General features: G+C 34.7%; 1 protein-coding gene across 8 annotated transcripts in view; it reads left to right on the top strand.

Annotated features, from left to right (window-relative positions):
* The window catches only part of CNOT4 (CCR4-NOT transcription complex subunit 4), a 148,932-nt gene that overhangs the window by 87,310 nt on the left and 46,875 nt on the right, over window positions 1–14,747 (top strand). For 5 of the 8 annotated variants that reach the window (XM_054493776.2, XM_054493770.2, XM_054493775.2 and 2 more), the window contains exons 3-7: window positions 900–1,097; window positions 7,997–8,083; window positions 8,820–8,921; window positions 9,644–9,769; window positions 12,597–12,730. In XM_054493776.2, coding sequence (XP_054349751.1) covers window positions 900–1,097; window positions 7,997–8,083; window positions 8,820–8,921; window positions 9,644–9,769; window positions 12,597–12,730 — 647 coding nt within the window. The remainder of the gene's footprint in view (window positions 1–899; window positions 1,098–7,996; window positions 8,084–8,819; window positions 8,922–9,643; window positions 9,770–12,596; window positions 12,731–14,747) is intronic. The other 3 variants (XM_054493774.2, XM_054493777.2, XM_054493780.2) reach the window with 1 other exon arrangement.

Here is a 14,747-nt window from a genome sequence, read left to right as displayed (position 1 = left end):
CATTTAATGTGCCCCTGTGTTGGTGTTGTGTGTGCACGGGTCTGGGGGGAGGGAAAAAGAGAAAAAATAATTTGCCGCGTCTTCCATTTATCATTAACTATTTGTTTTTAGTAGTAATAATTGACTTTTGAATACTTATATGTAGGACACAGTGTTAGTCACTTTATATGTAAATAAATAAAGTAGTGTAGTTTCCATGTTACAGATGAGAAGACTGAGGTAGAAAGGTCATATGACTTTACCGAAGTCACTCAGATCGTAATGGCTGAGCTAGGATTCAGTGCCAGCATTCTGTCTCCAGAGCCCTCATTTAGTAGCCCTGGCATTAGTAGTAGGAATGAAAATGGTATCAAAATGCTAAGAAAGAAAAGATCACACAACAGTGTGATTGCTAGTATTTACTGAGAGATTACTATGTTCCAGGCACAGTAATAATTGCTTTAAGAACAAATGTGTAACTTCATTAATCTCCTAGCACATAGTAGGTTTTCATTAAATATTTGTTAATTATAATATGTAAAACCCACATTTAGATGCAAGAACTTACACTCCTTGCTTCTTATGTAGCACCTTAGAAGCTTAATCTTCCCATAAACTCTGTTGGACACTGCAGGGAATATCAAGATTGGTTTGTTGTTGTTTTGCCTTTAAACCGTAGATGTTTTAGCACTAAAAGTGGTCTGTGCTAAGTTCCAAAAAAAATTTTTTATTAGAAGTATTTTATTTAACATTTGTCTTTTATTAAATAAAAAAGTTTTTTAAGCAATGAAAACATTCTGATAAAGGGAGAATGCAACAAATAAACACATACCCACCACCAACAATCAGATAATTACTTAAGCAGTTTTTTTAAATTTTTTAATTTAATGCTAACTTCTATGTTTGTTTCATGCTTAAAGCCATATCCAGAAGACCCAGCAGTTTATAAACCACTCTCCCAGGAAGAACTGCAAAGGATAAAGAATGAGAAAAAACAGAAACAAAATGAGAGAAAACAGAAAATATCAGAAAATCGCAAACATTTGGCTAGTGTACGCGTCGTACAAAAAAACCTTGTCTTTGTTGTAGGTTTATCTCAGCGCCTAGCAGACCCAGAGGTAAGTCCTCTTGTTTTCTTTGTCATCTCGATATTTTTTCTGTTTCCTTGTCTTACTTGGAAATAATATTTGACCCTGCTCAATTGTGTGATTCCTCTGAACACATTATATCCTGAAGAAGAAAATAAGAAATTACTTTTGATTAATTGCTAAGAAACCAATTGACCAGTTGTGATCTTAGGCGAGTGTCTTAATCTTTCTTGGCTTCAGTTTCTTCAGTTGTAAAACTAAGGAGTTGAACTAGATTTCTAACGTGCTGACAGTCTGTGAAAATTGGATAATGATTCTATTTTGTTGTTAAGGCTAACATGTGACATGAATACTCTGTTTCTTTTCTCTTTTCTGTGTCTATATAAGAACCAACAGTGGAGATATAGTTACTTGAACCCACTAGAGATTTTAGTAACCTAGATTTTAAAAATTCTGCCCAAGTAGTAATTCTTGATTTGTCAGAACTATTGCTATACTGTGTCATTCTTACTCATTTTAAGCCAGTTTGGAGGAAGAGGGAGAATTTGGTAATGTGAAATAAAGGACCCAATTTCTTCGTCATTCATTCGGGGGAGGAGAGAGCTTAACCTTGTTTCTTAGTACCTCTTTTTTCTCTTCTTCCACCACAAGCCTTGTTAATGTCAAACTCATACTTTCCTTGAGGCCATTAGATATGCATCTGGTAATTTTTAGTTTCTGATATACCAGGAGATACTGACTAGATTGTTGAGAAGGCAAATATAAGCTGATCGACAGGCAGAGTGTTTACTTGGTAGGAGAGAGCTGGTTTTGGGGGATCTTCCAAAAGATCCTTGAGAAGAGTTTAAAGTAATATTCGGCATGGTACCAATCAGAGGAAAGATTGTAGTGAACATGCTTAAGGAGATAGGAACCTTGGGAATTGGCTGAGCATGTTAAAGGCCCCAGAAGGAGGATCTTTAAGGAGTCTAATGTCTGTTTTTGTAAAAATTAATTTAAAAAATAGTTAATCTTTATTGATGATGTGTTTATATGTGTTGCGACTATACAGGGCTTCAAAATCAATACAAAATGATTTTGATCCCGCGAAAGTCGGGGACATTAGTAAGAAGGATCTGTCATGGATAATAAACATGGAGGCAACTCAAGAATTACTAGGACCTAGGTCCAGGGATGCTGGCAGTTGTTAGTTACATGATACTTAGGAGACCAAGTTCTTTCCAAATCCAAAGGAGTGGTCTAGAGTTGATACAGAAAAAGACTTCTTCAGTAAGAAATGTTCAGCAAAGAGCTCATTTTAGGTGTATGACTCACCTTCTGTAGCCAGTTCTCCCTCTTTTTTTTTTTAAGCTAGTGGTTATTCCCCAGACAGACAGAATCCTACCTCATCTTTGATCATTTCCTTGAACAACATCTCAACTTTGCACTAATCCTTTTATCTCTGTCTTTTAACTCTATTAAACAGAATTAAAAAGGTGTGAGCTACCTTTTTTCTAACCACAGGGCACTTCTATATACTCCTCTAACCAGTGGGCACTTATGCCAGTATTTACTCCTACTAATCTTACTGATTAGAATCTACTTTTTTTTTTTTTTTTTTTTTTTTGAGACACGGTCTCACTTTGTCACCCATACTGGAGTGTAGTGATATGATCATGGTTCACTGCAGCCTCAACCTCCTGGGCTCAAGTGATTCTTGTGCCTCAGCCCCCCAGGTAACTGAGTCTACAGGTGCATATCACCACACCTGGCTAATTTTTGTATTTTTTGCAGAGATGGGGTTTTGCCACGTTGCCCAGGCTGGTCTTAAACTCCTGAGCTCAAGCAATCTGCCTGCCTTGGCCTCCCAAAGTGCTGGGATTGCAGGTATGAGCCACTGCGCCCAACCTAGAATCTACTTTCACCTTTCTGAAGTGCAGTTCCAGTAAATGAATGGAACTTTTATCTTGATTTGAGAGCTCTTGGATATGGATGTTCCTGTTTTTATTAATACGTCTTGGATCTGATCAACTGTAGTACTGAAGGCATATGAAATAGCATCCAAAATTTGGATGAAATTAAAGCATAGACTGAACATGATATTTGGATTCCAAGTTTCCTACCTTTTCTTTTGGGTATGTGATTTATAAGAGGGTTTTTTGTTTGTTTGTTTGTTTTTCGCCCAGGCTGGAGTGCAGTGCACAATCTCAGCTCACTGCAGCCTCCACCTGCTGAGTTCAAGTGATTCTCCTGCCTCCACCACCTGAGGAGCTGGGATTGCAGGTGTGCGCCACCATGCCCAGCTAATTTTTTTTTTTTTTTGTATTTTTAGTGGAGATGGGGTTTCACCATGTTGACCAGGCTGGTCTCAAACTCCTGACCTCAAGTGATCCACCTGCCTCGGCCTCCCAAAGTGCTGGGAGTACAGGTGTGAGCCATCGTGTTTTTTATTTACTTACAGAGCATTTCCATGTCAAGTAACTCTAGTAAGATTAATCTTAACTATTATATTGAAGGAAATGAATCTAAGTAGTGACTACTGAAAGAGAGTACTTTATCATGAGTCTAAGTATACTTAAAAATATACTCTACTAGTTTTATATGTTTGAAATAATTCTTTCTTGGTGAGAGGACATTGGATTTTCTTAAATAAAATAAATGGGTGCTTTCCTTTATTTCTCTTGAAAGTCCAGAAAGACCAGAGACAAGTGTTTTTTTTTTTATTAAATAGTACCGCTTCTAAATAATATCTTTTAAAATTCTCTTAATTTGTCTTTATAACCTTTTTAGTATTTGGAAAACTTTTAGTGAAGTTGGCTTCACTAGAAAACTCAGAAGAAGGTTCAAATTGTTAGCATCACTTTCAAGTCAAAGAAGGATCCTTGTAATTTACTTATCTTTGGATGATGAACAATTTGATATTTGACCTAATTCTGATTAACAGAATAGGAGAGTTTAGGAACAATTAAAGCTTATTTTGAAAATAATTTTTGCATACCAAAAAGCTTCATACCAAGATTGATTGTCAAATGTATTCATTTGTTGGTTGATAGAAAAAAAAATGATCTTAGGAGACAAGGTAATTAGAGCCAACGATAGAGGTAATGATGATCACCTTCTGAGTCCTAAAATTTTAGATTTGTGAGGACCTAATTCATTTATTCTGCAAATTAATTCTTGAATACCTACCATTTGCTAGATATTTTGATGCCAGGGGGCGGGTAGGGGGGAAGTAGTTAGCAAGCCAGACACAAGCTCACAGACTGGTAGGGAAGACAGAATTTTAAGTGCTTACATGTGTGCTGAGTATTTATAAAAGGAAAGTACACAGCTTTTTGGGAACATATATTAGAACACTTAGCTAGTGTGGAGATTGACAAAAAGCTTCTCTGAGGAAAGGATAATTAGGGTCAGCTTGAAGAATTAATAGGTGTTATCTAGGTAGCACATAAAGAAGAGTGTCCTGGGTATATGTGATAACCCAGGAGAGTAGCTTGTTTGATGAACTATGACTTTAAAGACACAACATTTCATTTTACAGATAAGAAACTGAGGCAAAAGGAAGTTGAGTGACTTGCCCGTGGTCTTACAGTTCCTATTCCAGGGTATTCTGTGTTGATTATTGGCATGTTATTCATCCATCCATTCATTTATTCACTCATTCATCCATCTGATTACCAAGTTTTTGTTTTTCTCTGTAGTGTCTATGAATACTTGACTGTTTTCCCAAAGAATATATAGCAAGATATTTTGGTCACTAGACATGCCCTTGAACATTTATAATTCTGTCACATGGCCTCTTATTTTCTATGTTAGTAGGAAAACTGGCCCACTGTGAAGTACATCGTGACATTGAGTATATAGATAATGTGCCGAGGTACAGGGTGCTCTGTCTACTCTCCATAATCTTTGTTAGTTCACTAGAATACTATTTTGCTAGTTGTTTAGGCAGAACCTAGAGTGTTCAAGTTAATATGGAAAGTTTAAATTCATTGTTTTTCCCTTGCCTGGGCAGCCTATTTCTTATCAACCACTTGCCATGTGCTAATACTTTGAGGCCCACTATTTTTACAAATCCATGTAATTCTTTTTGTTTAATGCTAAGATAGTTCAGTTTTTCAGTTAAGTATTTATTGAGTACCTGCAATATGCCAGGCATTATTTAAGACATTGAGCATACACTGATAAACAAGTAGTAGTAGATAAATAAGTAGTACCTTCCTTTTTACGAAAGCAACAATATGAGAAGTGTTGTGTGCTGTAAAGGCACAAGGGATAGCGTTCCACCTTGGGAGGGAGGTACGTACCCCTCTGCTGTCTTTGGGGTAAAGTGCTTCTCGCACAGCAACTATACAATGCTTCTGGATGAGAAAGACCTCAATCTGCAAGTGATTTGTTTCGCTGGAAGATTAGATTGCAGTGGTGAGAGATAAGGTGCCAAGGTAAGTGGTAATGGATCATGAAGGGCTTTCTAACCATGCTAAGGAGTTTGCACTTTATCCTAAAGGCAGTGGAAAGCTTTTGAATGTTCTTAAGAACAGAATGACATGGTTAGATTTGTGCTTTGACAGTACCATTCTGGCTGCAGTGTGAACATGTCATCATAATTACATACCAATCTCATGTTGTTATAAAGGTGTTACACCCAAACGTTGGCCAGAAAACGTTTCCATAACCCAGTGGCCTTCAACCTTATCCGACTCAGTGTCCACTTTTTAAAAACTAATGTAACACCCCTTGACTTTCATGAAATGACTTCTTGATAATATAATTTGTCTACACACATAATTTGAAAAAGTATATATAAACAAGGAATAAAAGGAAAGTAATTATAAAAAGACTATTTGTACATATAAATGCTTGTACATTTCTACTCTAGAACCTTGCTATTCAAGGTGTGGCCTCTGGGCCCATAACATTAATATCACCAGAGAGCTTATTAGGCAAACTCTTCAGCCCTGCCTCAGATCTGCTGGATCTGAATCTGCATTTTAACTAGATCATCGAAGGATTTCTTTACATATTGAGGCTCTAAAGTACTATTTTATCCTATGTAATAAAGAAGTAAGATACTTGCACTTATTTGTAAAATCATGGACTGTGACAACTACAAATGCAGATTGTTGCTGGTGTATGAATTGGCAACTCAGGTACCATGAAACATCAATAATGTGATTTTTCTCAGATAACTCTTAGTAAAATTTTAAACAAAGCTGGGAAAATACTTTGTAATTATGTATAATATGGAATTTGTTTCTGGCTCAATAAACAGCTTCAGGCATGTCTTGCAGGGCATTCAGAAATTGTGCAGGACAATTCTTTGTTGTACGGGGCTAGCCTGAGCCTTGTAAGACATCTCTGGTCCCCATCCACTGAACACCAGTAGACTCTCCCAGTCGCTTTAACAGTCTCTCCCAATAAAAGCTTCCACAGATTTCCAGACTGCCCCTTGAGTGCTTTCCTCATTGAGTACTACTGCCTTAAACCTATGATGCTGTTGCAGGACAACCTGTGACCAGCCTGACTGAACCCTTTGGAGCAGGTATCTTAGCTATGAGGCTGGTTGCTGAGTTGGTATGCATCCAGCTGGAATATTGAATGCAGTTCCAAACTCCGCTAGCCAGAAAGCTTTTTCAAACTCTGCTCTTCTCTCTTTATCAACCCTGAGACTTTGCTACGAATAACTTAAGGGTCATTGTGTTAGCCACTATTACTATCATATCCCTCAGGGGTTTTGGGTGGAAAAAAGATTGAAACTCAGTATAATTACCTCACCTTCTAATCCGTTAGAATTGGCTACAGCAAACATAACAGTTACCTTATACTTACAAGCACCTAAAATAAAATATAAGATTAATTACTTTCTATGAATTAGGTGGAAGACTAAGAATTAATGATACACCCGCCGTAGGTTTATTCATGAAGCTTTGATTCTATCAGATGCAGAACATAATAGCTAAATTATAAGTCTGTAAGAATATTGTCAAATATGAATGGAAAGAAATACTTTACACACACTTGAATAGGTACACGCAGAAAGCTTTCATTTGGAGAGAGCTTGCTATTTGGAGAGATTGTAGGAACAGTAGGTCTAAAGGTACATTCTAGGAAAACAGAATTTTGAGGTGGTTGCAAATTATGGGAGATGTCTTTTTGTCAAGTTACATACTGGTCAAATTAGCCAAGGTTAAGTTTGTAAGAGAAGCTGAAAGAATGCATATAGTGTTCACAAAGTAAAGGAGATGAGGCACGTAGGGGAAATAACCACCAAGAAGTAACCAGGTAATAAAGAAAGAAACGTATACATTTGTTTCCGAAGTGTTACGTACCAGGAAAAGTAGGAGAAAAAGCCTCATGAGACAGATGAGAAATGGTAAAACTGATTGACATAGGAAACTATGCACAATGATAAATTGTAAAGCATAGAGGGTTGAGTGGGCACACTGTTATTTGAAATTTGTAATTTATAAACAATGTTATATACAGTAGATTTATGAGTAAAGACTGTCTTTATGTCTGTTCTTTCAATTCTGTCTTTACCTTTAATACATAATTTTGGTCATTGTTTTTGAAGAATTGCTTTCGTATAAGGATCATCTCTTAATGGCAATGTAGTTAAGATCTTTGATCTGTTTTGTGTTTAAGAATACTGTACAGGTAAGATCCCATAGATTATTGGAGCAGTTATTAGAACCTATATAGTAGATAATATCAAATTTAGTGAGTCTCAGTTTCTATTCAGTGGGTCAAGAAAAAAATAGCTTTTAGACTCTTTTGATTTCCTATAGGTTAGCTACACAAACTGCAATTAGGAGGTAGTGACATTTATTAGAAAACTTGAAAAATTATTATTTTCCTTTTGCTGAAGAGGGATGATGAATGTCTCCATTATAAGGATAAAGTTGTTGAAAATGGGGACAGTTTATACTTTATTTCTTCTTCTTTTATAGGTTTTAAAACGACCAGAATATTTTGGGAAGTTTGGTAAAATACATAAAGTTGTCATCAATAATAGCACATCATATGCAGGCTCACAGGTAACTAATTTTAGGGATTTTTGCCTTTCCTCCTTATGGTCTGGGCTTGACCTGGGCTGTTCCAAAGGAAACTTTGCTCTCTCTGATTAGAAAGCTTGAGGGACAAGGACTTAAGCAGTGTAGTGACCTCTGTTGGTGGGGTGGGGGATTTTTTTATTTGACCCTTCTAGGACTTAACAATTAAGAGAGAAATAGTAAAACAAACATTTAGTGATGGAGTGAAGGGGAGGGGGAGGTGAGTCTGTTATTGGGCAATGGGATAAATAAGGATTAGATAGTGATTTCTAATCTGTAATATTTTCAGATATTGAAAACTTAATAGTGTCTTTGTTATGCTGGTGTTATCAGATAGAATAGTTTTCCAGATTGCGTTTATTTTTGAGAGAACATAATTTGACATAGTCTTTAAATCTTATTTTTTAATCTAAATTTTAATTTTTTATAACCTTGACGAGCCTGTCAAATGACTTTTTTTAAAAAAAAATGCCAAGCCAAAGTAATATTTTATTCACATACATTACAATATTCTTAAAATCAGATAAAATCCATTGAGTATTATTACTTTCAAATGAGCTAGTTTAGTGTTTAATCAAAACTGCCACTACTACTACTAATTATTGTCATTAGTAATAGTAGTAGTCAGGGTCTTTAGAATTCCCTAGGTTGCAGTAGAATTTTTTTAGTAGTGTTTAATTTTTAACTAATAACACTGGAATATGGGATGTTTTCACTTTAGGGTCCAAGTGCCAGTGCTTATGTAACCTATATCCGGTCAGAAGACGCTCTCAGAGCCATACAGTGTGTCAACAATGTGGTAGTAGATGGCAGAACACTTAAGGTAATATAGTCCTCTTGATTCTTTTTTTTTTTTTTTTTTTAAGGGAGACGAGATAAAATATAGTAAGTAAAGGAGAACTGAGCATTTATATATTAAATTTGACAGTTAATTTGAAGAGTCTGTCTTAGGGTCCATACCATCTATTATAGCTAATTTGTTTACTGCTGATTTCTGTAGGGTCCTCTTTTACCAGATAGGAATAAACAGTATTCATTATCAGGGATAATCTTTTAAAATATCACATTTTTGCATATATCTTATTTTGTGAAAATAGAACCATTATTTTCTTCAGAAATAGGTGGTCCTTAAATATATGGACATTGATTCCAGTTTCAGTGAAGAGTCCCACTAAGCAAAGCTTTATTGTTAATGGAAGAAGGATGGCATAATTAGAAAAAGGAATTTCCCTTCTTATGTGTCTAACCACTCATAACATGGAACAGATTTTTTTGTCTGTCTCCTCTCCTGATATCTAGGGAAGATTTGGGTGTTCAAGTTTTGGAAACCATAGACAGATGTTTCTTTAGTTCTTCCAAATGAGCCTCATCTATAATAAATCCTGCTAATAATAGTTTAGTTCTCTAGTATTTGCAGCCATACTTTTTGTTTTGTCATGTTTGTGCCTCATTTTAGGTGACTTGAAAACACTAAACATGGAGATTCTCATTGTGTTGTCAGTTCACATTGAGTCTTCTTTTCCTTTACCCCTCTTCCTCCTGCAGGCATCTCTAGGTACAACAAAATACTGCAGTTACTTCTTAAAGAATATGCAGTGTCCAAAACCTGACTGCATGTATCTTCATGAATTGGGGGATGAGGCGGCCAGCTTCACAAAAGAGGAAATGCAGGTAGTAAAGTCATGTGAATTATCAAACTTTGCAGAAAAGGGAGTACTTTTTTTTTTGTTAGTTAACATTGCAAAAGCAAAAACTAAGGATTCGATTTTGTAAAAACTGATATTACTTTAAAGTAGCATTTGCCAAACAAAGTGTTTAATGGAAGGTCAGTTCTGCAGGATATTGTTACAATAAAAATGTGTCTGTGGTCAACTAAGTTTGAAATGCTGGATTAATGAAGATGGACAGGTTTCTTTGCTTTAAGACTTCTCAGAGTCCTTAATATGCTAATACATATCCGTGAAGGGAATTTACAACCAGAACTTAGTTAACCAGGAAAACACTTTGGGAAATGCTATTTTAAGGGGAATGTCAACAAAATGAAAGCTAAGTGGGATATTGTAATTATTTGTTAAACCAATCTATACTCTTTACAGAGCTTGCTAGAAAATAATACTCTGTCAAACAATGCTGATAAACTAATATTATTTTTACAAAAATATTCTCCCCATGAAAGTGTCCACTGAGTCAGTATCCTGTAAAGGGTGAATTGAAGGCTTAATATCCTATGTTCTTTTTTACATTTCCTCTTCTCCTGTCTCCTTTCAATTTGTAGTATAAACATGACTTAACAAGTAAAAATGTTGACCATACGACATATTAAATGAGGATTATACCAAAGCACAATGCTGCACTTCCCTATTGTAGATGAGGACTTCAGATTGTTGCTGTGGACTTTTCAGGAATACTTCTCATTTAGAAGGTGGGGGGCATTCATTGCTACCTTTCATTCTCCAGGTCAAACTAGAGAAAGTCTGGTAGGGGCTCCTTTAAGAAAAGATTGTTAAATGGAGTATTACCTTTTTTGACTTGGAGCTAGTACAGATTAAATCCCATTATAATAAATACATCAGAGTTTTCTTGACAGTATGGTCTTTATGATTCAAAAACAATGTTAAAATAAGGTCTATCTGATATTTAATAAGGACAGATGACTTAACTGATTTCTTAATGCTTTTTTTGTTTTTTGGATGAAATCTTCTTGAATGAAATCTAAGGTAGAACCATTTCAAACTAAATTTTAATTAGTAGAGGGTATACTTTATTCACATTTCCTATCAATTTCTGTCTATCAGAATTTACAAGTCCCACCCAGTTGATCTCATTTAAAGTAATATTAAATAATAAAATAAAATGTATGGGCAGTCCTTTGGAACTTGTTTGTAATGGGATTTAACCTGTCTTTATGAACTGCCCCTGTAGAGTCATTTTAATATCAAGTTGAGCTCTTTGTGGCTTTCCACAGATATTAGTGAAAGCCGTATCTCCTGAAGTATTGATTCCAGAAATAATTTTCAAGACTTTTCATGTTTTAAAAATGTACATTTCACATCTAATGTATTTTTAAAAATAATTTAAAACTAATTTTATAATGTTGTCCTGAATTTATCTTGCTCTTCTTTAGCTGAGTTTAAAATTACTTTAAAAGGGGATTTTTTGTGGTTGTTGTTCAAACACTTTCTTGATGTAGGAAAGAAATTTGAATAAATTTTATGGCAAAAATCAGAAAATCTTTCCTTGTTACTGCGTAACTCAAAATTTAGTGCCATAGGAAATATTTATAGGTCCAATTGAAACAAGCAAGTGGCCTCTCAGAACAGGGAACGATGCATTGTGCAGTATATATGACACAGTTATGCTCAATTAAGTGCAGTTGCCCTCACTTGTTACTGTTTTGATTTGTTCCGTTTTGGTTTGTTGTATAACATCTATTTAGACCATAATTTAAAAAAATTAACATCCCTGAAGGTAAGTAAAACTATTCTTCCAGTCTAGATATACATGCAAATAGTAAAACGTTACTCAAAGTAAGTTCATTATCATTTATGTTTGTGTCTAATTAGCTTCCACAGGCAATCTTTGCCTAATTTTTCCCATAATATTTGTGACATTGCCTTTTGATGTACACCTACCCAGCTAAAGTAAGCATAGCATTCTCTTATGTATAGAGCAGAGGTTGGCAAACTTTTTCTGTAAAGGCCAGTTAGTAAATATTTTAGGGTTTCTGAGCTATGTATGTAGTCTTCTGTCACAACTACTTTACTCTGCCTCTGTTGCACTACTACACTCTGCCTTTGTAGCAGAATGGCAGCCAAATACAATATGTAAATGAATGGGCATGACCATGTTCCAGTAAAACTTTACAAAAACAGTTAACTGGCTGTAAATTGCTAACCCTGGGTCTAGAGTTTAAAATACATTAATTTTTATTTTACTTTTGATAACCATAGAGGAAAAGAGAAAGCAAAAACTAATTCATGGAAGTTTTACTTAGTGTCAAGATAATGAACAATATAGTAAAACTGTTCATCTATGTATTACTTCAAGTGCTAATCTCCAAATTAAAAAGGAGACTGATGAATTTTGGCTGATTTTCAGAAAACTCAGTGTTACAAGACTTAATTCTTACATGAAAGACTTGGAAGTAGGTTTAAAGTGGACCTTACACTTTTTGAGCTAGCAAAAATGTTCTCCCCTTAATATGCTTTTCTGTACAATAAATGGGTTGATGAAATGCCTTAATTTAATTTATCAGATATATATCATATAATTTTGTTGGAATGACTTTCATTGATCTAGAAGTTTTGTGATATCCTCACAGGTTTCTCTTACTTGTTTTATTTAAAAATTTATGTAAATTTTATTTATTTAATGTTTTATTTTTTAAAAATCTTATTTATTTTATTTAAAATATATTTAATAATTCAGAAGATTATTCAGTATTTTATACCAGCCATTTTGTGAATCCCACTGCAGTTTTAATTTCTTCTTTCATTAGGCGGGTAAACACCAAGAATATGAACAGAAGCTACTTCAAGAATTATATAAATTAAATCCCAATTTTCTTCAGCTATCTACGGGTTCAGTTGATAAAAATAAGAACAAAGTGACACCACTGCAGAGGTACGATACGTAAGTATTGATATTGATAGTCAGACATCTTACCTTCTTATCAGTTGATCTTCTCTTTTCATTTTAGATCTTTTTCAGGCAAAAGCCTTGTTGACAAGGTCTATCATTTATGCAGAATTGTGTAGCTGTATGGGAAATGTTGAGTCACAATTTCTGGGTTTGAATGCTTGCTGCCTACTCTTCCCTGGTAACACTTCAGACTAGCTTTTTGATGAGTTCACCTTTTGCGGTGATTTGCAGACTACTCTGAGCCCAGGGAATACTTTCCTTATTAAAGAGAAAATTAAGGGATTTTAGGTTTTAAAAGGCTCTGATTACCTAATTGAGGTCCCCCTTGATATAATTAGGGGGAAAATACTATAAAAGGGAAAGTGGGTGTTATCTGAAGGAAGCCTTGTGTGTTGGGGACACAGATATTCAAGGATATCTAGTTCCAGGAATCACTAAAGTCATTTAAGTCCTGTAAATGAACAGGGAGTATCCCATATTCAGAATCTTACTCATCTTAGGAGACCAGTCATCTCCTATCTTCCATCTCATTATGGTTTTGGGTAAACTATATTGTGTCAATGCTTAAATAAATTTATAGTCTTCAGTAGAGAGTCTCATTCTGATATGGTGATCTTCAATATCTTAGATTATATTTTGTTATGGCCTATCAGAAAATCATATTAATAAATATAATAATTTGGGGATTTTATTCTATCCTGAACTTTCTTTAAATTTGATGTGTTAGGATTTTTGTTCTTTTTTATTTGATAAGTTTAACTTTTATCAAATGAATTTTAGAAGTAAATGTTGTAATTAATTTATGTTGATGATCTTTTTTTTAAATTCCAAAGGTAAATTTGTTTGAATGTTGTTCTAATGTCTAGGTGTTAAATATTATAGCCCAGTGTCTATTTGGTGCTAAAATAATGTAAGAACTATTTTCAGATATAGCTAATAATAACTACATGGATTATTGTCTGAGTCCATTTCTTCGAAAACACATTCTTGTCTTTAAATTTTGAAGTCTGTGTTTATTCATTTTGAGAGTAAAGATTATTTAAATTATTAAAAACTAAATTATACACATATACATATGTGCACATGTGTATGTAAATATAAATAAATATAAAATAGACCACAAAGCGAAACATAAAGTTACTGTATAGTAAACTATGTAAAATTTGTTTATATCAAAGCTAAGAATAAAAGCTAAGTCAAAACAGATCTTTCTGGTTTGACAAGCTTTGATCTTTTCCTTTAATCTTTTGTACCCACCCTTTTCTAGCCCTGTATGGTTATTTTATGGCAAACCATATGCTATTACTTATCTTATTCGTTGCCACCTCTGTAGTGCTTGGTATAAGAATGAAGTTATTGTACTAAACAGTGGTTTATTTTAGATGCTTTTAACATTTATGCACATCATTGTTTGCATTAAAAATGTTGTCATTCTAATTTAAGTCAAATTCTGGGTTTATAGCCTCTGGTGATTTCAGAGCAAAAATTTAAAATTTAGATGATCTCTTTGAGATAACATTTGTTGTCTTCTGAATATAAAACTATATGTTTTTATTGAAGGAAATGTGAAAAATTAATGAAAGCATACAGAATAAAATAAATATTGCATATGATCTTAATACCCAGAGCTTTTCATTGAAAGTGATTTGTGTACAGCATGCCCTCCAGTAACATCGTTTCATTCAGTATTGTTTTGTTACAATGTTGATGAGAAAAAAATCGATTCCCAGCTGGGGCCACTGCCTCTGTGGACCTTGCCTGTTCTCCCCATGTCTGGGTGGATTTTCTCTGGGCACTCTGGTTTCCTCCCACATCCCAAAGCTGTGCACGTTAAGTGAATTGACATGTCCAAATTGTCCCATTGTGAGTGAGTGTGAGTGTTTATGTGTGTGAGGGGACCCTGCCAAGGTTGGTTCTTGCCTTGCCCTCTGATTTGCTAGGATGGGCTCTGGCCACCTGCAACCCTGAACCCCAATAAGTAGGTTGGAAGATGAATGCATGAATAAAT

Source organism: Pongo pygmaeus, chromosome 6 (assembly GCF_028885625.2).
Source record: "Pongo pygmaeus isolate AG05252 chromosome 6, NHGRI_mPonPyg2-v2.0_pri, whole genome shotgun sequence".
NCBI classification, from domain to species: Eukaryota; Metazoa; Chordata; class Mammalia; order Primates; family Hominidae; genus Pongo; species Pongo pygmaeus.
This window is presented reverse-complemented; position numbering and strand designations above follow the sequence as displayed.